The sequence below is a fragment of the Athene cunicularia genome (assembly GCF_003259725.1).
Source record: "Athene cunicularia isolate RWA chromosome 7 unlocalized genomic scaffold, athCun1 chr7_part1, whole genome shotgun sequence".
NCBI lineage: Eukaryota > Metazoa > Chordata > Aves > Strigiformes > Strigidae > Athene > Athene cunicularia.
In genome coordinates, this window is record NW_020799107.1 from 36224356 (window position 1) to 36249657 (window position 25302).

The 25302-nt window shown below is 42.1% G+C and overlaps 2 protein-coding genes across 2 annotated transcripts in view; one reads left to right on the plus strand and one right to left on the minus strand.

Annotated features, from left to right (window-relative positions):
* RIF1 (replication timing regulatory factor 1) overlaps nt 1-17723 on the plus strand; it is a 36221-nt gene extending 18498 nt beyond the window's left edge. Inside the window, exons 18-35 of the mRNA XM_026852535.1 lie at nt 765-872; nt 1109-1258; nt 2609-2708; nt 3830-4094; nt 5752-5794; nt 6123-6325; nt 6514-6613; nt 7015-7158; nt 7878-8020; nt 9045-9134; nt 9218-9272; nt 10552-13308; nt 13816-13956; nt 14224-14301; nt 14394-14509; nt 15205-15358; nt 15652-15760; nt 16629-17723. Of these exons, the coding sequence (XP_026708336.1) occupies nt 765-872; nt 1109-1258; nt 2609-2708; nt 3830-4094; nt 5752-5794; nt 6123-6325; nt 6514-6613; nt 7015-7158; nt 7878-8020; nt 9045-9134; nt 9218-9272; nt 10552-13308; nt 13816-13956; nt 14224-14301; nt 14394-14509; nt 15205-15358; nt 15652-15760; nt 16629-16849 (4977 nt within the window). The 3' untranslated portion in view covers nt 16850-17723. The remainder of the gene's footprint in view (nt 1-764; nt 873-1108; nt 1259-2608; nt 2709-3829; nt 4095-5751; nt 5795-6122; nt 6326-6513; nt 6614-7014; nt 7159-7877; nt 8021-9044; nt 9135-9217; nt 9273-10551; nt 13309-13815; nt 13957-14223; nt 14302-14393; nt 14510-15204; nt 15359-15651; nt 15761-16628) is intronic.
* Nucleotides 17724-19096: 1373 nt separating this feature from the next.
* The window catches only part of NEB (nebulin), a 112202-nt gene continuing 105996 nt past the window's right edge, over nt 19097-25302 (minus strand). The window contains exons 123-130 of the mRNA XM_026852536.1: nt 24496-24588; nt 23718-23810; nt 22098-22205; nt 21725-21908; nt 21255-21347; nt 20282-20431; nt 19930-20039; nt 19097-19310 (exon numbers count right to left, since the gene is read on the minus strand). Coding sequence (XP_026708337.1) covers nt 19137-19310; nt 19930-20039; nt 20282-20431; nt 21255-21347; nt 21725-21908; nt 22098-22205; nt 23718-23810; nt 24496-24588 — 1005 coding nt within the window. The 3' untranslated portion in view covers nt 19097-19136. The remainder of the gene's footprint in view (nt 19311-19929; nt 20040-20281; nt 20432-21254; nt 21348-21724; nt 21909-22097; nt 22206-23717; nt 23811-24495; nt 24589-25302) is intronic.

The following is a 25302-nucleotide window of genomic DNA, read 5'->3' on the forward strand; positions in this document are numbered from 1 at the left end:
GGATGAAGGGTAGTAGAGGGATCCATAGTGTGGTTTATCGTGGTTTTGTCAGTGAGTCTGCTCTTAAGTACAGTGTTCAGTATAGTGTTGGGAATGGTTTTCTCCTTTTTTAAACATTATAAATATGTTTATAGATGTGCTTCAAGCCTTCATGCCTTGGCATAGTCTTGCTACAAAGGATGGAAACTTGTCTTACAGGACTTACTAGGTTTTAAATACTAAGGGGCTTGTTTACTTTACATGAAAAGATAATAAATACCAAGTTGTGATGTTTAAGACATTATTAGAACAGTGTTTCTTACTAGTGTTGGACTTCTTGGTTGGAAGCCCTAATGACAACCATATAAACCGTAATATTCCACACATTCTGCACGTTGGTCACGAGAATTACAGAGACTGGAATGTAGGAGTTGGTGATCATTGTGTAACCGTTGGACCTAAAAATCTTAGAGTTTATGAAGAAAGTTTTAGGTGCTTTAAGTAGGTTGCTGTCATCACTTCAACTGAAATAAGTAAAAAAAATACATCAGACATTTTCTAACTGTTTTTTTAATTGAAATTTTGGAATTTGGAAACAGTGCTTTTTATCTCTTTAGTAGCATCAGCCTGAACTCTCAAAAGAAGTGAGAATAGCTAATTTCCAAGTGCCGCTGGCGATTTAGCTTGCACAGTTCTTACGTACACTGTAAATGTATTTAGAACAGCCTCGTTTGTAATCTAAATTTAGCGGCTTTGTTAATCAGAAACTTGTTTTCTCATTGCAGACTAATGAAGTAAATCAGGGTGATGCACTGGAACACAACTTCAGTGCTGTTTATAGTGCATTGCTGCTCCCAGTATCACATATCTTCCCCGTTGAGGAATTCCCACAGGTAACAGTGAATGCATAATATTGATTAGAAACAATGTGGGTTTTATAAAAACTCTGAGGTACTACCTGATAATCTCAGAGTAGTTTGTTACTGATATGTATATACATTGGACTACTGCTCCAGGGTTGGAATTCTTGAGTTAATAGGTTGTGACAGAAGAAGAAAACTTAGAGCAAGTTTTTAATCTCTATGCACAGACACTGATATTTATAAACTTTTTCTTTCTGTTGTTAAAGCCAACTATGAAATCCTTGTTGCGCACTTGGTCAGACCTGTATAGAGCATTTGCTCGCTGTGCTGCTTTAGTTGCAACAGCAGAAGAAAACCTATGCTGTGAAGAACTTTGTGCCAAAATAATATCTGGGCTAGAAGGTGAAACTCCAGTAGTGAGTATAAACCAGTGATATTGAACTATATAAGTACTTTAGCAGTTATGTTTTAAATTAGATATAAGATCCTATTGTAAACTCTAATGTAGTACTTTCTATAACTTAAAGTGTTTTGGGTGAGACTTAAAGCTGTAACAAAATTCTTGTTGCCAATAGAAGTTGGAGTCGATCTAGAAGTGGATTGAAAGAGAGTAAAATTAATTATAAAGCTTAAATATTAAAATAGCAGTTAAGCACTCTTTGGATTGTTGTCTTCTAACTAATTAAGTAATAATGGTTTAGTGAATGTCATCATCATGGTAAATATGCTTTGTCCAGTTGAAATGTGTGTGTTTATAAATAAAGTAGCTTGAGGCTGAATTAACAAATGCCACAAAACCAGACATTTTGATTAGGAAGGAGGACAGAGTAGCACTGTAGCTTTCAGAGGGCGTAACTGCTGTATTCCTGGTACTGTCAACCTCGTACACTAAAATGCAAAGGCTTTATTTGTAAAGCTTTATAAAAGAGAAAGCCTTTATGTTATTTGTCTTGCCTGTTTGCAGTGGGGAGATAAAGTGTCAGTGAACATTAGCTTTGGAACATAAAATCCTTCATGCTTCAAAGTTGACTGTCTTGAAAAAATACTGTGAAAGGAACAAATAAGAAAGAGATTAGAAAGAAAAATGGAATATGAAAACGTAATTTGGAGAATTACATCATTATAACTTCCTTTGGATGCTGCTCTATCCTGATGATAAGCTTCAGTTTTCAAAAATAAATAATTAAGTGCGCCAAACTTAAAATAATTTAGAGCTTCAGCACGTAAGTTATATTGAAACTCAACTGGGTTTTGCCCCACATCTGAGATAGATTGGGAAAAGAAAAAAGCTTTGACCCATCTCTGTACGTTATTAGAAATTGATTGTGCTTCCTGATTGTCAGTGACAACCTCACTGCTGTGCCCGCAGCGGGTTTTGTGAAAGTCAGGCTTTGTACAGGCACTGAAGTTAAGCACACACTGGCATTTGGTAACGTCTTTTGCTAGACAGCTAGTACATTGAACCTTAATACTTCTGATGCCTCCTCTTAAATCTAGCACCTTCTTACCGCTGCCTCTTAACTGGTTTTGCTTCTTTAGATAGTAAATATGCTTATCTCTTACTTGTATAGAATGAGAAGGCTTAATCTTCAGCTCGCGTAAATGTGCGTATTTTAAAATGTAATCTTACCTGACAATGCAGACAGATTCCATCCACTTCAATTTTAAAAGCTGTTTGTATTGCTGTCCTGAATAGCCAACATGGTTTTTTTTCCTGTCGCTGTTGCTCTTTTGGGCTTTGCTGATGACTTCTGTTTCCTCCTCAGATGTTTTCAATGATGGATGGTCTCACCCATATTCTATCAGTTATGGTTGACTGCATCAACTTTGAGCCATATGGTACTAAATATCAGCCAAAAACTAGATGTAAGAAAATACTTGAATGCTGGTGTTTTCTGTGTCTTTCTTCCAGAGCTGCTTCAAAATTAGAGTTGTTGTAGATGCAGAAGTGATGACTCTAGGGTATCAGTGGTCTATACGTGCTACACATACTGTCTAAGCACTGAAGGGATTGACAACAAAACTCATTAAAAGGAACTAAAAATATAATCCAGTATGCATGTTTGAGTATTGGACCTCTTCTGTTTGCTGGGTGGTTGAGTATTTACTGCACAACCTGACAAAATACATCTGAAATGGATGTAAACGTTGAGGCCGCTTTACTTTAGAGCTCCCTGTAAAACCCTGCTGCTTTCAAGTTATATTTGATCTGTTGGCCATGATTTCATTTTTGCTTTGTTCAAATGTAATCTGAAAAAATAATGCTTGATCATAGTCCAGTCTAGTTATATAATATCTGCCTAAAACTGATGATAAAATAACAATATTTGCAAGGCTGCTGTTCCTGAAGCTGCTTTGCATAAAGTAATTGTGAATAGGTTTAACAGAAGATAAAAGGTCATTGTATATAAAATGTTCTTTGCTTTGTTTTCTACTCCCATTCACAACTCCTAAAGCTGAAGAAATAATTTATGAAATAACATCATTCAGTATAAAACTTAAAGAATTGAGAATTTCTCTGCCCCGTATGAATTTGTTATAGTAGGAAGACATTGGGTTGGACTGCTGAATTAAATGCTTTAATTGGAAATGTTGATGAGGAAGTTCACTTATAAGTAAATAAATTGATAAAACTTGATACTTCCCCTTCCCTTTTCCTCACCTGTTCCAGAATTTATGCATATCAGCTAGGATATGTAGATGGTTGCTGTCTCTTTGCAAGTAGGCATTAAAGATACTTAGAAGCATAGTCATTTGTATGACCAGCCATAAATATAAATAAGAGGAATAGGAATCATATCTGTAGTGGCATGATAAAATCATGCCTTAAAGAATGTCCTCTGTTAGGTCTGGCTTTAAACTCTGTGTATGTAGTTACAGTTTGGGAATCAAAGTTCTGTTTCTCATGTAGACAAAAAGTTTAGATGTGTTTTGTGTAATGCATGTTGGTTAGGAAAAAAGATTAATATTTTATTTTTAAATGTTAGCTCCACAGACACCTACAGATTGGTCTAAGAAGAAAAAGGAACCCCTTGGAAAGCTTGCCTCTCTGTTTAAACTCCTGGTGATGTTACTAAACTCTTTCCATGTGTTCAGTTCCAAAGAAATCTGTTCAGAAACATTGGTCTCTGTTGGTCCTTCAATTCTTGCTATTCTTCACAACATCATCAGCCACGTTTCATTGCCTTCAGTGATTGGGATTATGTTTGCAACTTTTTCAAAACCCCTGGCAGTGTTTTATGAAAAAACAAAGTGAGTATTTTGGAAGACTGGATTCGTTGTATTGCTGCATATTGGTGAAAAATTTTTTGTGGCCTTTAGCAAGCAGTGTGTTTAAATATAGCCCAGGGTTTTTCAGAGCTTTGGCACTAATATGCTGAGAACTTTCAATTCCTGCCAAGTCTCTCGCCTTTGAGAGCACAGTGGATTTTACTAGAGTCAGCCTAGCTAGTAGGTACTGTTTTTGTAGGGCACCCAAGCACTGCAGAAAGAATGGGTGTGTAAGGGAGTCGCTGAGGACTCGCTGCTTTCTACAGACTGGGCTGCTGGGCTGTGTGGGGGGAGCTGAGGCGCCTGTGGGGAGCGGCCTGACCCACCCATCGCAGGCCGTGACCCTGAGCCCGCAGCTTTTCTTCAGAAATAAACCCAAACCTACCTACCTCTACACAAAAGGAAACCCACAGGGCTTGGGAAAGCTCGGTGTTTAAAATTGCTGTCTCTTTAGAGTGAATGTATTCTCATCTCTGCAGAACTCAAGTGTTTGCTTTCCCCATGCTGTTTATTTTTACTGCAGCAAAGATATTTATTAACAGTAGTTTTGTTTTTGAGTGGGCAGGAACTGCGTGATGTTTTGTAGGAAATAAAGACATCATGATTAGTTGAAGTGCACTAAAATACTGGAAGCTTTAAGCAGAGAAATACTTGTTTGGTTTTATGTGCCTTTTTTTTTTTTCTCTATGGCTTTGTTTTTTTACTTTTAAATTGTTGTAGGCTTCTCGTCCCAGGGAATTATTAGTGGCTTGGTGGAAGGGGGCTGGCAGAGGCTTGTCTCAGATTTGTTGAGGATCCAAGAGGTTACTCTTTGCTCAGGATAAGGGAAAGAAACAGAGCCCAGCTTTGAGTGTTCTGGGAGGAAGGAGGATAGTATAGGATTGGATGCTGCTGGTCAGCCTCTAAATATTTTCTCAAAGCTTTTACTGAAACTTGAAGGCGGGCTGCTACCACTGATCTAAAATTCATCAGGAGTCCCTGTCTCAGAGGCAAGAATCCACTTGTTCCTGTGTAAGGTTGAGTTGAACGCCACCTCTCTCCCATCTCCCATCTCATCTGCCTTTGTTGGAGCATTGTCTTTCTTAGAATTACCCATTAAAGGGGAGAAGTGAGCGATAACATATTTTTGAAGGAAGGCATATGCAAGCAAGTATAAGATTGGGAAACTTCAGGTTGGAGGTTGCAGGCTTATAAAGCGCATTACTAAATGCAGTTTTCTCACATTTTTCAGGATGGTGAAATGGATTTATTTCCATTAAGTGACTTAGTTTAAGTGGTATTTCAGCTTTTTAATGCAGATATTTATGGGGCCTGGGAAATCTGTTCGGGGAAAGGGTTAAGAACAACACAAGGCAGAAGTTACTTCAGAAGAAAACCTTTATGCTTGTACTAATTACTACTGATCTTTCCATTAGTTTCTCTCAAGGTTAGCATGTATCAGTGGGAGTTAAAGGATGGGCTTAGTTTATTTACATCAGGAAATTTTTTTATCGCCCAGTGAGAGGCTTGTTTTGCCACACTGTTTCATCAGGTCGTATATTAAAAACTAGTGTGCAGTGCTTGAGTGCATTATGTGTTTAATTCTTTTGCTTGGGATAAATGAGACAGCAAAATATAACTTTTTTGTTTGTTTTGGCAGGCTTGCTGATGTTTCTAAAGTATACAGTAATCTTAACAACAAGGTAAATTTGCTAGAGAAATAGCTGGGGTTTGGGAAAATGTGTGACACCGGAGTTTTGCCAGTCATCCTGTATTCTAAGAAAATAAAATAAAAAATGGTAATGAGGGTAGAGACTTCTTTAAACAATTCATTTTCTACTGAAAACGTAGCTAAGGGGAGGACCACTAAGCTTAGCTATTGGATTTTTCCTGTGGTGTGGCATTTAAACTTGTTTATTCAGGCCATACTAATCTATGGGATAATAATGTTTAAATAATGTTTTGAACTTTTAAATAGTGTGTGCAGTATTTGAATTAAATAAAAAAGGTATTGTTTCTTCCCTCCCTCAGCTTGAAAAACTACTGGCTGAGATTATCCTGTGCTTACAGTCTCACTGCACTGGTTCTTACGACAGTGAGCTGCTCGAGCAGCTTTCTCCATTGCTCTGTGAAGTATTTCAGCATAAGGGCAAACAGATCCGCAACCAGTGTGCCCACTTCTGGAATGCCACATTTGCAAAGACTCCATCGTTAACATATCCGGAAGAGTTAAAGTAAGATACGTATTTTTCAATATTGATCTATTTTTAAAGGGAGTGATCTCAGGTTACATACAAATGTGTTGGTGTTGGTCTGATTACCACTTCTATTCTGCTTTTTGCACGTGCTGGGATATATCTGCTGGTCTTGTGTACCTTCCGCCCCGCTCTCCCTAAGTTTAAATGCTCTTTTTGTTGAGCAGATCTGTGTTAAGCCAAGCCAAAAAAAAGATTCCACTCTTGCTGCCTGGTTTTGAAAGCATCGAGATAACTGAGGACTGCAGCGGCCCATTCTCTGATGTGGTAAATATGTTGTTGACCCTGGGGGGTGCTTTGTGGCGCATAACTTCACGGGAGTTGTTCAGAAGGTAGCAGTGAGGTCCACTTTGGTTTCTGCTTGATTTGCCCCACCCTGGCTTCATGTTTGGAATGCTAAACTATGCTGCGTAAGCACAGTCAGAAAACTTGAGCTGGTTCTTAAGAGTTCAGGCATTTTAAATTTGGAGTTCTACTAGCTTGTTTGAAATAACAGTTCTTGAAATAACAGTTACTAAAAAGTAACTTTTTAAAGTTGTCCTCTATGTAATTCAGAGGAAAATGGGAGTGTGGGATGGTTTAGCTGTCAAAATTAATGCATCTCAGGATGAGTTTGTGAGCTTGGAGTTTCTTCATACAATGCGTTCAGTGTATTTTTATTTGAATAGATGGAAAATTCACAGCTGGATGCAAAGATAAGCGGAATGGAAGTAAAGTTGGGTCAAACCCGAGACTCTATATTGGCACAGACGAATGAACTAAAAACTGAAGTGATAGATAAGTCCAGTGATGTGCACGTAACGCCCGCAAAGGTAAGGTGTTCGGATAGGTGTGACAATCAAATCTGTGACGTTCTGCAGCAGAACTTCCCATGTGCTGCTGTAAATTCTCAGAAAAATTAACAAATTTTGTGATGCTGAAGTATTTTTCTTTCAAACTTACACTGTATAGCATGCTTTAATTAAATTTTCCTGTCAAAATTCTCTGCCAAGTTTACAGATTGCTGAGTTTTAAGCAGGGATCATGGAGGGCTGCTTGATGGATGGGAGGAGTGGCAACCAGGTAGAAAATTCACACCTCGGTCTGGTTGCAGGTGGTGACAGTCGGGTGTTGAGGTGGATCTTGGGTTTGGTAGACCTGTACTGCATGCTCCAAATCTGTCACTCGCACCAGGGAGAGAAGGGTGTTGTATTTGTAAGGAATCTCAGATTTAGTAAAGAATAACCTTTGTGAGTATTGAGGTGCCTTCACCTCTTACAGCCTTAGAGCTTCAGGGCACTGAAGGAAGTGCAGAAGGCGCTTCAGGGCAGGGAGAGGGGGTTGCACAATCCCCCCGAGGTGTAAGTGTTGGGGGAGTGAAAAGATCACTCCTGAAGCAAATCAGCACCTAGTGAGGGATTTGTGCTGATGAATGTGCTGAAAGAACTGCAGTTGAGGACTGTTCCCTTTAAGGACGCCTGTATCTGGACTATGAAAAATCTTCCAATTTCTCTATTTTTATATCTAACCCAGGTTTTTTTCCTTTCTCTAGTTGAAACTAGAATTTTCATCTTTGAAGACTAAAAGTGAGATGCTTTGGGAAGAGGAGAAATCTGTTGATTTTGTGTTTATTCCTCCAGAAACAAAAGCAAGAATACTGACAGAACATCAAAAAGAAGTGCTTGGGACAAAGAGGTCTGTAATTTATTCTGCATTAATGTGAAGTGTTACTACATTGAGTATGTCAGATTAACATAACTTCAATTCCTGTATTTCAGCCTACTATAGGTAATTAAGTCTTACTCCTCCATACAAGTTACATAATTTAAAGCTAACAAAGTTCCTTGATATGCTGTTTTAAAGTAACCAAATTATTCTCTGATCTACATTTCCTGATCTGATTAAATATACTCTGTTATCTGTTTGGAGTTTGGTAATTTGGAGTTGACATTTTTATTTCATGAGTCAACTTGCGATGTGAAATGGAGGATGCAATTTTTCTTAAAAACATGGAAATGAAAGTGTTTGTTTTTTTTTTTTTTTACCTGATCTGAAGGAAAGACTTCTAAATTTGAAGTCTTCTGTCAGCAGCATATTGGAAATTAGGATATTCCCAAGACTCATCTTAATTGCAAGGGAATCTTTAGAATTGTCCTCTTTTTAATGTGAGAAAATAATACTGGAGTATTTTCTGTACTCGGGCAGCAAAAATGCAGTATAAGCAAAATTTGTGTACAGTGGTGCTTGACAGGAAGTCAGCTGGATTATATAGCGGGCATGTGTTGATGAATTCTTTGCAGAATGGGATCCCAATCACAGCTTTTTTTCCCCCAAAGCATGTTTGAAATTAAAAAAAAAAATAATTAATGCAACTAAAAGTAGTGGTCTGGAAATAAATGATGGTCTGCATCCACTTGGCAGTTTGCTCTGGCAGTTGGAGCGGGAGCCTGTAGCAGCTGGTTCCAATATTGTGACTTTTCTGCCCAGAACAGGGAGTGGAGCGTGTGGTCACACAGTCTCCTGGTACCCAGGACCTCCTGCCCTGTGGTTTGGGCAGCAAGTGGGCACCTGTGGCAGTTCAGGTAGTCTTGAGAGTGTGGAAGTTCAGTCCATTTCATACAAGTTTCCACGCTCTTGTGATTTAATGTGTTACATTTCCCTATTTTTTTTATTTAAAAAAAAAAAAAAGTCTGACTTCCCATTTCTGGATTTGTTTCAGAGTTGATATTCCTGTTATGTACAACAATTTGGACACATCACAAGATACTACATTATTTTCTCAGTATACTCAAAGCCAGGAGGATTGTTTGTAAGTAAAGACGACCAGTATATGTGTTAAAGGTGTCCCCCCTTTTCTGCACCACTTCTAACATAAAGTAAATCCTGTTTTAGGGAAAAGTCATCTTTAATAGAAACTGCAGAAGAAGATGCTAAAATCAAGCCTCAGGTAATTTCTCATTGTCTAATGGTAATTAAGATATCAGGATTATACCAGTAGTGTTTTCTGCAATTAGTAGCTCTGGTAATTAATGGCCAGGCTCTTAAGATTGATTTGGAAACTCTTCAAGCAGAAAACAGCACCCCCTAATGTATTGGCTCACAGGAATCACTTCCTGTCTCTGTATTGATTAACCTGCAGGACTCTTGAGAATATCTTCTTTTTCTTGGGCTTCCTCTATTTTTTCCTCACCTGATTAATATTGACCCAGAGTCCGTGACTCTGGAAACACCAAGAGCGCTTTTTTATGGTTTGTATTTCATTCTCATCACCAGATTGAATTTAATACCCCTGAGTGCTCTTTGTGCTGTGTTCTGCTTTATACCATTTACACAAACACACATTACCCCTAGACAGGGCCGATCATTAAGCATTTTGTCTTTAATTTCAAACTGGGAGGGTTTATATACCTGGTTTTAGCGTGGATGTATTTAAGTTTTGTTACGCAGCTACAGGTATTAGAGGGATTTACCGATCAGTGATGTCCTGTGTCCCACCACCACCGACTATTAATTATTTTATTGGGGCAAACTTATCAAAAAGCTGCAGCACAGGCTGACTGACTTGCTTTGATGCTGTTCTAAGAATCCTTTAACTGCCTCGCTTTACGCTGGCACTCATAACGCTGTTGACTTCTCTTCTGTAACACTTTTTTCCTCAGCAGAGGCATTTGGTACACATCGTGATTTTCTGGAACTATTTTCACTTTTAAAAGTCTTCATGTTGATTTCTATATGACTCCTGTGGACGGTGCTTCTAAACACCTTAGCTGTGTGTCCACATTCTGAACTGCTTTTGGATGAAGCTGTAAGGGCCTGAGGGGGATTAAGTAGTAGATTTTGGGGTGAAAAAAAATAAATTGTTAACTCTAAATAAAGATATATTCCCTTTTGGAGAGGAGTTGTCTGAACATCTGACTTTGATCAGCTGTAGTGCAGAACAGACAGCAGGTAAAATACAGCAGATTTCTCGTAAAAACTTTTAGTAGCAGGTTTATTAATACCTCTGGTAAAACAGAACATTTTTGCAGTTCTTCAAGGTTGTGGAATTACATGGGATTAAAAAAAAATATCTTGTATAATGACAGAAGGACAGATAGTGAAATAATTTGTAGAAAGGGTGGTTTGACAAACCTGGTGGATGTTTTCTGTTCCACCAAGAGCTGGTTTTTTTTGTGTTATATTCATAGCAAAACTACAGCACTTTGGTGTTCGTGTTTTTGGGACAGGAAGAAGATGTAAAAAGTGAAGGATGCACCAACAAATCAGATGAAATCACGGAGGGCTGCGGATCAGATAACGCTCTTGAGAATGTTGCCTGTGTGAGAGAGTCATCTGTTACTGACGTGGAGGAGAGCTCAGCTCTAAACAGTGAGGGAGAGACAAAAAGGGATACGGCCAAAACAGTTCTGGGGGAGCCATCAGGTGGAGAGGGAGTAGAAAAAAGTAACGTGGAAACGGCCTCAAAGGGGCCTGTAGGGAACGAAAACACTTCAAATATCAGCAGCAGTTCAACTTCAAGTGACATAATTTCTGGAACGCCACAGCCCACAAGCCGACGGCAGTCTTTTATTACTTTGGAGAAATTTGATAGCTCAGGGACCAGACCTGGTAGCCTTTCAGCATTAAACAGCTCGTCTGAGATGTCTGAAAGTGCTTCTGTGGCAGCTAAACTGGAAAGTACGAATGGGTGCAGAACTAGTGCTAAACCAGAAAAATCTGGAGAGGAAAATAAACAGGCTTTAAAGCCTGAGTCTGAACAAATATTTACTGCAATACGAAGGCTGACTCGCAGGCAGACTAAACTGGAACACCAAGGAAAGAACAAGGTCATTAAGTCAGAACAAGAGAAAAGCACCCAAGAGTCTTCTGCTTCCAACAGCATGGAAGATACTTCTGAACTATCTTCTTCAGTAGAAGGCATCGAACACGTTCTCCTTGCTCAGTCCCAAGCTCTCCTTTCTACAGAAGTAGAAATTAAAAAAATAGAAGATACCCTAGCAGAAATAGAAAGGGCCCACACATTAGATACGGATTCTAAAGAAAATACCCCCCCAGAGAAGACAGTGTCATCTGACCAAGTAACAGAAGAGGATAGCCAGGTTCCACACATGTCTCCTAACCAAAAAATACTCAGACGTTCTTCAAGGCGAAGGTCAGAAACTGTAGAAAGTACGGCAAGTAGTCAGGATAAGGAAGACAACCACCAAAAGAAAGACAGACGTAAAGACGATGAAAAATCCGGGCAAAAGAAGATGCCGCAGACTAAAGATGGATCCCAAAAGCAGGATGCAGTTTCTGGGAAAGCTACAGAAAATACCAATAAAAAAGAAAGCAGCCTCCCTCAGAGACCTGCTGCAGAGGACTCGAGCTCAAAGGAGTCTCCTGCTTCAAGGGCCCTTGATGAGGAAGTGAACAGAAGCACTAGGAGGTCAGAAGACAACTTGAGGACTGACGTGGAGGGTCAGGACTGTAGCTCGAGTACAGTCAGTCAGAAGAAGATTGAACGCCCACGGTACCACACCAGAAGAGCTTTGCAGGGATTGCTTTCCAGCATTGAAAACTCGGAGGCTGATGCCTCTCAGACCAAGGAGGAAGGCCCAAGGAAGAAAAAACAAGCAAAACTGAAAAATAGAAGTGATTCTCTTGAAGGTAAATTGAAAGATCCACAGCCAGGAAGCCGCAGCCATGAGGTGTCTTCCCAAGGAAATGAAACGAAGAATCTGTTGGAAACAAATAAAGGGGAACTGGGCTGTGAAGTCAGCACAGATGCCCCACAGACACCTGACCCGTGTGACCTGGAAAACCAAGTAGCTTCTGCTGACGTGAGCAAAGCTGTGGGGTCTGTCAGCACGGAGAACTCACCTGCTGCACGGAATGTGAACTTGGAGCAAAGCAAGAGCAGTGCCCTGATGGAATCCTCCAGCAACCTGTCTGCAGCTGATCAAAATTTGAAAGCGGCAGAGGCGAGTAAACAACCTGGGAAGGAAATGCACCAGGAAGACTCTTCAGCTGCTCTGCCTGAGCGCGCACCAGGAGCAGATGCTTCAGGTGGTGATCGTTCCTCTTTGCAAATACCTGAGTGTCAGCACAAAAGAAGCAAAAGGCTGAAAAAACTGAGGAGCTCTGATTGCTGTTGTAAAAAGCCCAAGCAGCAAGCGATGTCACTCACTGAATCAAAAAGTGTGAATGCCTCTGAAGCAAACAAGCCCCAAACCACGCCAGTTCAGCCATCTGTAAATCCATCAGAGGTGCCCGGCAACGCGGACTTTGACGAGAGCTTGTCCATGGCACCTTGTGCGATGAGCACTCCACTGCAGCCTTCGAAGGAGCCCCGTGCCTCGGGCTTGGAGAGTGAGGGAAGGTCTGAGAACAACCTGCCAGGTGGGAGTGTTGGCATGGAGGAGGAGGATCTGGAGTGTACGGCAGGTGACGTTACGGACTGCATGGTGGGAGGAGAAGAACCTGCTGATCAGAATGACCGAACCGAACGGTCTGAGTGCGTTTTGGTTGAGCCTGGTAAGAGCTGGCTGGCTGCAAGGCAGCAGAGCGAAGAGCCAGCAGCTACAGAAAAGGAAGAAGTGGATCAGAACGGCCAGCTGGAGGAGAGACCCGAGACACTGATTGATAGAAAACCCGAGAAAAACCAGATGGGTGAGGTAGAAAGCAATCAGGACAATAAAGAAGCTGAGAACGCCGTAGGAGAAACGTGTACTATTCAAAATAGAGAGAAGGAGGAATTGGTGGACGCTGAAATGACAGTGCCTGAAAACGTGGCCTTAGACAAAGAAGATGCAGTAGAAAATAGCAGTGTGGATTCACCTCAGAAGCAGGAAAATCGCGATTCTTTAGCGTTAGTTAATGGAAGCCCTAATAGTGTGCAGGTACGCTGCACGTGGTCTCCTTCAGCTTCGCCATCCACTAGTATTTTAAAGAGAGGTGTAAAAAGGACTCAAGAGGATGATTCCCTGTCGCCTGCTAATAAGGTATTGCCGTGTGGTTCATGATGTGATCCTCACAGTTCATTCGGTTCATAACGGGTAGGGAACGGTGCCCCTAGTACAATAATATGTTGGATTGCCAGCTGTATTTTTCACTAAATGACCTTATGCTAAAGTTTTACAGATTTTTCATTTTTGGAATGTGCAAGCACTGACAGGTTGGCATTTTTGAGGCTTGGGGTGAGGAGTTTTCTTTTTGAAACAGAGCACCAGAGCCTAATCTGCTTCCCCGGGTGGCAGTGCAACAGATGTTGCTGCAAAACCACTGCCTACGCTGTCAGGGTTTTGCCCGCTGGATTTTTGAGCAGCTTTTTACAAAATACATCCATTGTGTCCTCGAGCAATAAGGAAGCCAGGTGAAATGTCATCTGTGTCAATCAAGAACTTTAATGGCTTTATTGCAAACTGAGCTGTTTTGTCTCCTCAGAGGGACTTCACCAGAGTGTGGTGGTTTGAGTTCATGCTATAAAAATTCCTTCTCTCTAAAACCAGATTCGTCGAGTCTCTTTTGCAAACCCAATTTATCAAGAAGGCCTGGCGGATGACATAGATAGGAGAAGTCCTGTCATTAGATGCCATTCTTCTTCACCACCTTCCCGAAGTCTTAAAATTTTATCTAATATCCAGGCTAAGGTAAATCCTGTTACGTGTGTTCTGTATGTCATCAGTGCTTGCATTTTTCGTGTATCCTGGGGAATGTTCCTTTAGTGCATGTTCATAGTCACTTGTGAAGGAGCAGAGAATCCCTCAGCCTAAGAAATAGTTGTAACTGGTTTAGCCTGACTCGTTCTGTGACTTTCTGAAGGCAAATGCACTCTGAGATCTAGGTGGTTAGAATCTTGCAATTAACTCAGTTTCTGTGATCCTGAGAGATATTTTTTTTCCTCTTTTTCTATCCAGCTTATTACCACTCCAACCAAAGGATTTCTGTCCCCAGGATCTCGTAACCCTAAATTTAAGAGCTCAAAGAAGTGTTTAGTAAGAAGTGCTTTGGTTCACGTATCTCTATTTTTTTCTTGTATTCAGTTGTGTCATAGTTAATGTAATGATTTTTTTCTGTATTATTCAAGATTACAGAAATGGCAAAGGAGTCACTGCCTTGCCCTACAGAATGTGTGTACCCTGCCTTGGCTGGCTGCAAAGCACCAGTTGATGTCATTTTGCCTCAGATTACATCAAACATATGGTAAGTGGAGTGTTGCTTTTGGAGGTGGACATTTTAATAGAAACTGAATTCCTGCTGAGCCTACGAAACCAAATTTTCTGATGCAAAATGTGATAACTTTGAGACGTCTTTCCCCAAATTTTTTTAAAAGGAGGGAGATTGGTTTGGTGGAGGAGAGACTTTATTCTAGAATTACTCAAGTTAGATTGTTTTAAAGACACTGAAAAGCTTTCACCTGGGATCGCAGGGAACTTTGTGGCAGAGCAGACTGATCTCAGTGGTCTGTGACAAAGCAGGTAAAGCTTTCTGTGTATAGAAGGTGAAGTGAGATTTTTTTTAAAAAAAAAGTACATTTCAAATGTACAAAGGCCGGGTGCTCAGCTACTTTGGGGTTTGATCTGGGTTTTGGTAACTTGGCAGGACAAACCACAGGTGTGCAGTGGGAGCTGCTCAGAATGGCCTTTTCAGGTGCACTCGGCTCCGTTTCTTTCCACTGATGTTCTGTATGAGTGGGCCTCAGAATGCTGTCCTCTGTAGGATAAACTGCAAAAAGGTGCATTTCTGCAGAGAGAACGTCACTTCCGTATTGGTTTTCCCTTCACTTACGTGCATGTGATTCAGCGTTCGTGTAAGATTTCCTTCTGCTCCACTGTGCCAGGCAGAAAGGACACGTTTCCCAGCATAATAAAACCATTTTTCTGTCTCCCCTGCTGCAGCGCCAGAGGCTTGGGGCAGCTCATTCGAGCAAAGAACATTAAGACAGTGGGTGATCTGAGTACTCTGACAGCATCAGAAATCAAAACTCTTCCCATCCGCTCTCCGAAAGTTTCCAATGTTAAAAAAGCTCTTAAGGGATATCATGAGCAACAGGTAAAGTTTGATTTTTGGTACCCAGAAAGCCAGCATGAGCCTAATGAACTGCTCACATGCATTACAAGGAATAATGTGGTTTTTTTTCCCCATGTTAGAAATAGCACTTTAAAATGTGATTGCTGCCTGTCAGAGTCACGTGGGAAAGGAAGGAATGGATGACTTGGTCACTGTGTTATTTTTGGGAATAATGGTTGTACTTATTATGAGGTTAAAATGTGTCCTACCCTGTAATCTTTTTTTTTTTTCCCCTCTGAAAACACATCGCTTGTTCTCTCCAAATAAATCTTCAGGTAAAATCTCGAGGATTTGAGGAAATAGGGGTGCTTGAAGACGCAGAGAAATCTGTAAATAACGTAGAGGATAAAGCTCTTCCTGTAGATGAAGAAAAACTTGCAACAGGTACCTACTGCCAGCTTTTTGCTTCAGATTTGGATGTTCGTGCTGTGTTGCTGCTTTTCTCCTCTCCTGAGGGGATCACTCGATCTTTCTGTGTGTTAGTTCCCAGAATTAGCACATTAGATGGGTAGTTTGAGTTAGCCACTCTATGAAGCCCTGGAGCAACAGCTTTTTAAAACTTGTTACATATTTGGAAGAGAGAGATGCTGGTTTCCCTAAATAAGGCGGCATAAGCACGCAAAGAACAAATGAGACAGGGCTCTAAGTGCTGAATTTTCTGAGTCTTAACCCAGGTACGTCTCCGGTGCTGTTTAATTTGCGGTAACTGCTGTTGTTCTGGGTGTGCACAGAAACAAGGTGGAGATTCACCCTGAGGGGGCTGGATAGGAGGGGGACGATTCTCTGGATACTCATTTTGGATTTGGGCACCTGGATTTTTATGGGAATTCTGTGCGTTTGAGAAGTTTGGGCTGGTAGCTCCAACAGAGGAGTCATGTTTGTTCTCCCTACAAGATACTTCAAGCGTTTGGTTTAGTGGAGAACAAAGAGCTCAGGAGTAACCTCTCAGCTGTCCAGTTTAAAAGCTGGACTTTGGGGTAGCGCGTCTCAAAGAATGCTGGCAGTACCTGAATCTGATGGAATACCTTCATTTCTGTCCTTAAGTTTTATCATACAGTACAGTGAAAGTCACCATAAAGAAGGGTAGGGTGGAGTTCTGAGGGCTGCCTTTGTCAGCAGCTTCACTGTGTGTGGCACAAACCCTGCGTAGACTGAGCAGATGATGTCACTTTGTACAAAAAAAGCTACAACACAGTTCTAGATTTAAATCCAAAGGCCTGGACTGCACTGCCCTACGTTCCTTCTGTTTCAGATTTAATTGAACCAGTTGTCCTGAGCACAAATGACCAGCCCGCAGCAGATCTTCTGAGCCAGATCGATGCCCTTGCTGCTCAGCTGACCGCTGAGGAGCTGCACGGCTACTCGGGAAGCCAACTTTTTGAGATGCAAGAAAAACTTGTTGGCATGACAAACTGTATCATGAAAAACCTGCAGTCCCGCTGGAAATCGCCACCCCATGAAAGTTCTGATTAGTTGCTTATCATTTCAGAGTAAAGATTTTGTGGGGTTTTTTCCCCCCAAAACCTGCTTTTCTCACTGATTAATTTTAAACTGTGCATTTTGTACTATAGAAGATTTTTTAACACCTATACAAACAAAATTTATTGTTTGGTTGGTTTTTTTTTTTCCCTTGGGTTATTTTTTTTCGCTCTAATTTGTGGGATTGCTTACTCCCTGTTTAGAGGTATTTGTATCGTATTGCTATGCATATTTCTTTCAGGCGGTGAAAGAAAACTTGATAAAGTTGTGCAATAGCAAAGACTGTGAAACCAAACCAACAGAGTACTTTAAATTATATTTTCAAATCCGAAGTGTTCTTAGTGCTGCAAACTCATGATTGGGTGAGAGATCGAGCTCGCAGCTCTGCTCAGCTGCTGCCCCTGTTTGTTTCCTTTAAAGTGGCTGACCCTGGCTCTTCCCCCACTGTTTTTGACTGAGATAAAGCTGAGCTTAATTCCTTGCAGCAGCAACAGTCCAGGAGCCTGATATTTGACAACTGGATGACATCTATTTTTTCATGTATTTTTGTAAGAATCACACTAAGAAGCTGATAATGAAATGTACTCTTAAAGGTGAAAGACTTTGCAGAACTTCTCAGGCTTTTTCCCATGTTCTTGGTTTGCAGCAGTTCTTCTGTGGAAAAGACTTTTTTTTCCTTGGGGAAACAAGGGGGGGGGGTGCCAGGAGCTCTTTGTATATTATGTACAGACGTACGGCAAATGTTGGTTAATTTATGACTCTTAATTGCATGGAATGCATTGCTGCTTCTCAGACCTTCAGAGCGAGTTCTTGGCTTTTACTCTGGAAATGGAATTTGTATATATTGTACTGTAGCTACCAAAAGGGATGTTTTTTGAAAGGAATTGCTGCAGGTCTCTCTAGAAGTTACACATGGGCAAATAAAACAGCAAATAGTTCCCAAAGTTGTTAATGTCCTTGGTCAGTGGTTTGGCTGGTTTTATTTCCTTCCCCCCCAGCACTGTTTTGGATTCATGAGGCTGGGAAGGACCTTGGAAGGTCGTTGCTGCTGCCTCCAGCGAGGAGCAGATCCTCAGGGATATGGTTTTATATCTCGGCAGCAAGATAAGTATTCTTTGCCCTGTTTGTGCGTCTTGTGAAGAAAGCAAACAGGACAGAGAGGTGTCTGAGAGCTGTGAGTTGGCCGTAGGTTTTCTTGCTTTCTTGAAAATGTTATTTTGGTTCTGATTCTGCCTCCTTAGGCTTGTTCAGCTCCTGTATCCTGTACAGATAAGGATGGTCCCAGCACAGCCAAAGGGTGTTCATGTCTTTAACTAACACCCTGCAGTGCTGGATCATGTCTTACCCTGATGTGCTGTGAATTCCCTCGGAAAGAAATTCCCTTTGAGTCAGTGTTGAAACTCCTGCTGTTACCTGGTTTTTAATCTTTGTAGTCTCTCTTGGACAGAGTGGTTCTTATTTCCTTCTTGGAGACTGGCTTGTACCTGATGCTTCAGCAGGGGAAGCAGATAACTGCCCTGTCCGGGTAGGAAATAATTTGCCCGGGCTCCCCGTTTGACTTCGCTGTGGCTGTCGCATCCTCCCTCGTCTTCTGGGTTCTTTCCCTTTCTCAGAGTTTTCTGAACAGAACAGGTTTGTTGTGAGAGCGATTCCTACTCCTCAGCACAAGTGACCACACCAAACATACTGCAGAAACATCAGCTTTATTTAGTCACTAATTTACAAGTAATAACAGCTTTTGACCCCAGAACAGTTGCATGAAAAACACCTGCGTAAGAGCTTCACAAACAGGAAAGGTGTTTGGGTTGGTTGGGATTCCACCCCCCCAGCTACATGTTTGTTTATGATACTAAGCTTAAATGTTGCATATATGGAAAATAAGTGAATAGGTTCAAACATTTTAGAATAGTCCAGAAAAATACTCCTTTTTACAGGAGAATGCATAAAGTCATAGTTGGCAGTCTTAAGTCCATGTATAGAATTTCAGAGAGAGGGAACTGGATTGCAGTTCCAGCACAGTTAAGTGTTGTGATGGTGAAATGTTTGAAAGTCCAGGCAATGTTTAGAAATTTTTTTTTTTTTTTTTGACATGGGTAAAAATACAGTTCTAATGAGCAGGGTCTAGTAGTGTGCTTTGCAGGTGGTTTTCAAAAATATTATGAAAGGATGTTTCAAGAGTATTTTGCTCTGCAGTTTTGTTTTTTTTTTCCCTTTGTTTTTCACCTGGTGGTTCCTAAGACAGAAGTTACTAACCCTTTTCTCGGGCTGAGAGGGTCTGGGTTTACACAGCTTCGACATAGTTGGCCGGCAGCATGCCCGTCTTGCCCGTCCTCTGCACGGTGCCAAACATCCAGCCCTCATCAATGGCTTGGACGTTCACGATCGTGTCCCCATCTTTGAAGGAAACCTCATCGGCATCAGCTGCTGTGTAGTCGTACATGGCCTGGTAGGTCTTCTGTTGGTTTTAAGAAAGGAAAGGGGAGTGGAAAACAAGAGAAGGGTTTAGAGCCCTGCAGTGGCAGCCACAGCTGGTGCTGAGAATCAGGATGGAGCAGGCTTGGGGCAAGCTACATTTTGTGTTTTGACTTATTCCGGTGTTTTAAAAGTACAACTGACAGTAGGACCTGTCTGGTCGCCTGGTTTCAGATCACAAAATGTTCTCGTTACCCGAGTACCGTGGTACCTTGGGCTGGTGTGTTAGTGACACCGAAGCTGAAGAAGAGGGTGTCCGTGTGTACTGGAGCAGTATCAGCCCCAGGGAGCTCCAGCCGTAACGTTCAGGTGCTGCCTCCCAGCAGCTCTTGGGGGGAGGCAAAGCTGTACCCCTTGTCATGCAGCTACTCCAAGACTTAATCTCAGGAGTAGGAGAAAGTGTTAAAGTTTTGAAGAACAGGGGTGGGTCTGTTCCCTTTCTGTGGAGGTGTTGCACCCTCACCTGGTTTGTACCACGGCCTCAACCCTGGCGTGACCCAGTGTGGAGCACACCAGAGCGGGTTCCAGCAGCAGTTAACTGAACTCCCACAGCGAGCTTGGGGCTGTTGGGTCTCGAAACACGTGTGAGCAGCGGTACTTACCCCAGCAGTAGAGGGGTGAGAAGGAACTGAGGACACCGTGGTTTGCTGGGTGGCAACTGACGATGACCGTTGTTGGGGTAACTCGATGGTTTTAGCATGTTTGTAGCCCACTACAAGAGGAAAATACATTTTGTATTGTTTGTTACAAACTTGGCAGTAGGGTTAGAGTTGCTCTGAATAATACAGATCATGGGAGGGGTTAAATCTGCCACTGAAATCCAACTTCACAGCTGTTGGTTATGTCTGTAACTCCACTTTTTGCAGAGGTACTTGTGTGCTTTTTCCTGGCAGTGCTGCCCCGCCAGCTGCTCTGCATCCCCTCTGTCCTCACACCCTGTTGGTCTGCTCCTACCTGTAGCAGTGGCGGTGAAGCAGCCCCCGTTGCTGTAGTAGGACAGGTGTTGCTCCACGCCATCCGAGGGCTCGGATCTCTCCTCGCCGCCGCTGAGGCTCAGGGCGCTGGCGGAGCGGGAGTGCTCCCGGCTGCGGCGCTGGGCTTGGACTGCAGGGAGAAAGGCACCTTACTCTGTAGATACACACACGTTACTCTGTAGGTACACACACCCTTACAGCTCTGTGCCTGTACGTACGCTACAAACACCCACAGCTCTCTACCCTTGTTTGCAAACCCACAGGAGCTGTGCTTCTAGGGAGCAGAGAAGCAGAATTACTGTATTTTACAGACTTTAGGGGGAAAAGCATGGGCATTAATCACAGTCTTACTTTTAAGGTTACTCCAGGGTATTTGGCAGTGCTTTTAAAACGTATTCACTGTGCTGTAGTTCTGCTCAAAAAGGCAGTTCTGATGACCCTGTTGTCTTTACTATTCAGAATATTTCTTTCTTCACCCTCTTTCCCTTTAGCATTAGCTACTTCCAAAACCTTTATTCCAATGATCCCATGCTTTCCTTCAGCTGACACAATCCCAGCCATGCCCGAGACTGTTTGCTATCAGGACCATCTGTTCTCAAGCAATTTGCAGGAAATTAGGGGGTTTTTAATAAGGTGATTTGAGGAACAGTATTTTTAAAGCTATTTAAAAATGAAGCACATGTTATGGTTATCTGTGGATCGTGTAAGCAATTCTCTTCAGGCCTGTGTTAGATCAACATTAACAACAAGATTAACAATATATTTTGAGAAACAGAGAAATCTAGGCACATTATGGAGGTCGCACGAATACAGTTAAACTGGCGAGGAGGAGCTTTAGGCAATTTCTCTGTGTAACTTGTGTCTGCGTGTAGGCAGAAGCTGTACTTCGGGATCCCCGAAGCGTCGGAGTTCCTGAGGGGATTTGCACAAACAGCAGAGACTGGGGAACAAACCCGAGATCATGTGCAAGCTTCTGGACTGGATGTTGTCTTCTGCTGGGTCGTAGTCAAAGACTGAGCCGGCATTCGTGCGCCACACCCGCAGGCCTGTAAGAGAAAGAACGGTATTTTCTGAATAGGGGAAAAGTGTGTCAGAAAAATGTGTTCATAAACTTGTGTTTCTCAAATCTATAGCACAGATTAAGCCTTTTTTTTTTTAAAAAAAAAAAATCTACATCAAGTGAGCTAAGGTATTTCTCTATTAACATAGAGATGACTAAGATAAATGTAAATCTAGCACTAATGTTGGGCAGAATGGGCCAGGCAGGCCACTGCTGATTTACAGCTGCTCTAAGAGAATATTTTCAAACTGGACTTCGATAAAACCACCAGTTCCAGGTACTTTTTGAATTGGTAGGGCTGAGTTTAACTAAACCATCCAGATTAGAGTGCTTTGTAGAAGCTGGGATACAGCTTCTGCTTACCTGTGATAGTCTCCTGGTCCTGGTCCACGCGCTTCCGCTCCATTTCCACCACCCTCCTCTGGATGCCCCGATAGCTGATGTCACTAAAGTCCTGCGTGTTCTTCTTCACACGTTCCGTAATGGGGTCAGTGACTACCGGGGTGAAACTACCTTTGCTTTTCTCAAAATCTTCATGGTATTTCACCTGCAATTTAAAATGAAACATCTGTTTTCCTAGAGCTTAGGGCACCTAATCCCATTGAAGAAATTTGGGGAACCTAACTTGTGTCTACATTATCCTTGAGCTGCCAACCCCAGAATGTCTCTGGAACAAGGGTTATGGTTTTATTTAAATCACTTGCCAAGTTAAAATTACATCTAGAACAGCACTTACTGTAGAGATATGTTTCTGGGTCTCTCGCACGCGCCGCATTTCAGGTGTATCCAGGACGTAGGCAGCTTTGCCTTGGACTTGTTTCCGGAAACTGTCTGAATAAAGAACCTGCCAGGTAGGGAAAAAGGAAATGAGTGCAGGGCACAAAACTATTTCTGCATGATGAGGAATGAGCTGCTCTGCAGCAACCTGGGAAAGAAGGGAGGGGAGAAAGAAAAAAGCAGCAGGAGCTGTCAGCTGTCTTTAAGATCAGAATGCAAAGCAAAATTCTTAATTATGAGACATGGACAGCTCTGGACTTGATCCCAAACGTTCCTTTTTTTAACGAAAAGAGCCTTTTTTAGCCTTGTAACAACAGACAATGCAGTATTAATGTTCTAGGTAATATTTTCCTATTTTTGACATGTACTACCCTGACGTCAGCAAAGTGTGAAACAGACAATATAACTAGACCTGTATTTGTTGTTGAAATACTACACTTTTTGCTGGGTTTGTAGGGTTTCTTTTTTGAGAGATGACAGTTGAATCATGCTTCTGCAAACACTTGCAGATGAGGCCCTGCTGGATTTATGGAGCAAAACATGGCAACATTCAAGGCCAGGTTGGACGGGGCTTTGGGCAACCTGGGCTAGAGGAAGGTGGCCCTGCCCGGGGCAGGGGAGGGGACTGGATGGGCTTTAATGTCCCTTCCCACCCAAACCAGTCTGTGGTTCTATGATCTATGTATAAACATTTACAAGACGGGGTATGTTGGGATTTACTTCTGGAGTAACAGGTTAGTAAAGAAGAGCCTGAAGCAGCCCATTTCCAGATTTATGATCTTTTACAGAGAATGTGAGAAATTTAATACAGAATATACTGTTACTGAAGAATAAATATTTTATATGGTATAAGATCTGTAAAACCAGAAGATGTTTGCAAGAGACCTTAAGAATCCCAGAATCATCTAGGTTGGAAAAGCCCCTGAAGCTCCTCCAGCCCCACCATGACCCTCCCCCTGACCGTTCCCAACTCCCCCAGATCCCTCAGCGCTGGCTCAGCCCGACTCTTCAACCCCTCCAGGGATCCCGGGGACTCCCCCCTGCCCTGGGCAGCCCATTCCAACGCCCAACAGCCCCTTCTGCACAGAAATCCTTCCTCAGAGCCAGCCTGACCCTGCCCTGGGCAGCTTGAGGCCATTCCCTCGGGGCCTGGCGCTGGGGCCTTGGCTCCAGAGACTCATCCCCCCTCTCTGCCCCCTCCTGGCAGGGAGTTGCCGAGGGCCAGGAGGTCTCCCCTCAGCCTCCTCTTCTCCAGACTGAACCCCCCCAGTTCCCCCAGCCGCTCCCCAGCAGACCTGTGCTCCAGACCCTGCCCCAGCTCCGTTGCCCTTCTCTGGCCACTTTCAAAGGCAACACGTACTATCTGAAACTCAACTGTTTAAAAAAACCCCAATAAACTAAAGCCGTTAATGATACAAAAAGAAATTTGTTGCAGCAGAAAATAAAAAGCAAGTATTCAGGGATTTGATTTTAGTGCAGTTCATACTTCCAAAGTAAGCAGCTGGGTAGTTACCATCCGTGCAGGGATTGAGATGTTACTTTTTAATGTATTTTCATTTACTGGCTGAACAGAACATACCGAGCTGATGTTTTCTTGATTGCGTTTAGCTCTCTCCATCTCTGGAGTCATCGGTGTTGGCGTTCCCTTTGCCAGGTGTTCCTTGTACAAAACCTGGTGGACAAAAAGGTGGTCACAAATCAGACTGGAATAATTCATGGCTCAGTCTGTAAGTGGTGTTATCGTTTAAGCATACTCATCACTGCAGGGGTAGAAAAGATCTTGGGAAATCAAGCGTCTAAAAAGTTACTTGCTAGAGCAAAAGGTAAAAAAAAAAATAATCGAGGGGGAAAATAGGCAAAACCAAGGAAAACTGAGAGAATAAGGCTAAATTAGAAGTGGAGTTTTTGCTTAGAATGGTTATTTTTAATAGCAGGTGATTGTCTTTCTTCTTTCAGTACCGAGCTAATGTGTTCTTGGCTGCGTTTGACTCTCTCCATCTCTGGAGTGACGGGTGTGGGGGTTGCCTTCCCTAAGCCTTCTTTGTATACAACCTACAGATCACAAAGTAACTCAAAGTCACAAAGGTACAACTTAAAAACTGTAATGTTACTGGGTTTAGAATAAACACCATCCATTATGAAAGAAAAAAAAGATCAGAGGAAAAATAGTATTAAAAAGTTAATTGACAACAACAAAAAAAAGATCTTTTAGGTATTGTAATTTTAAGAGATTACTAAATTCGAAAGAAAAAAATTAGAAGGTTAAATAAAATCAGACAGAGTTAAGTCAGTTATTTAAAAAAAAAAAAAAATAAAAGGTGCTCTATCATATCCCCTTTACTTCTTCCAGACAATACCGAGCTAATGTGTTCTTGATTGCGTTTGACTCTCTCCATCTCTGGAGTGATTGGTGTGGGGGTTGCTCGCCCCAAGTTTTCTTTGTACAACACCTGTGGGATACAGAAGATGTATCCAATATCTTAAAAACTCCCCCAGAATCGAAAGGATTTGAACACAGATTATTACTTTGTTATCAAGTTTCGAAAAAGTCACGACTGTTTATGATATGCAGCACTGCACAAAAGCCAAACATCTACTGCTGTAAGGAAGGGTAAGAAAAATAAACTGTGAAAGAAAAGCTTATTTTTCTGGTTAACAACGAAGGGCTCTATCCAGCTACAACTGTGACGATGGCTCCATAGGCCCAGGGAAGCTGCCTGCGGCCTAGAGAACTACTGCAGAAATGTTTTCTCTGCTGTTTTACCTGTATTCGAAGCAATCTGTGACCTTTTTGAGAGGGAGGAGGGAGTTGTGTTGCCACACTGACGCTGGGCAGCCAGATAAAGGAGGGTGTCAAGGATGGTCCCTGCACCCTTACAGCTACACATCAACCCAGTCCCTGAGGCCACCCGAGAGCTGTCACCGATACAGGAACCGGCCCAGGAACAGGCTCCTTCCTTTGTGTCAGTTGAAGGCATCCAAAGTCACTTGTCACAGCAGCACAATCTCACATGGGTTGGAGAGGTGGGATTTGGTTTTGGGGGGTGGTTGGGCTTCTTGTTTGTTTGGTTTTTGCTAAAGTCAAGTACCCCAAAAAGCCAATAAAAGCTTAAACACTAAACCTAGAGAGAGAAACCTGAATACCTTCACCAAAGGATGCCCAG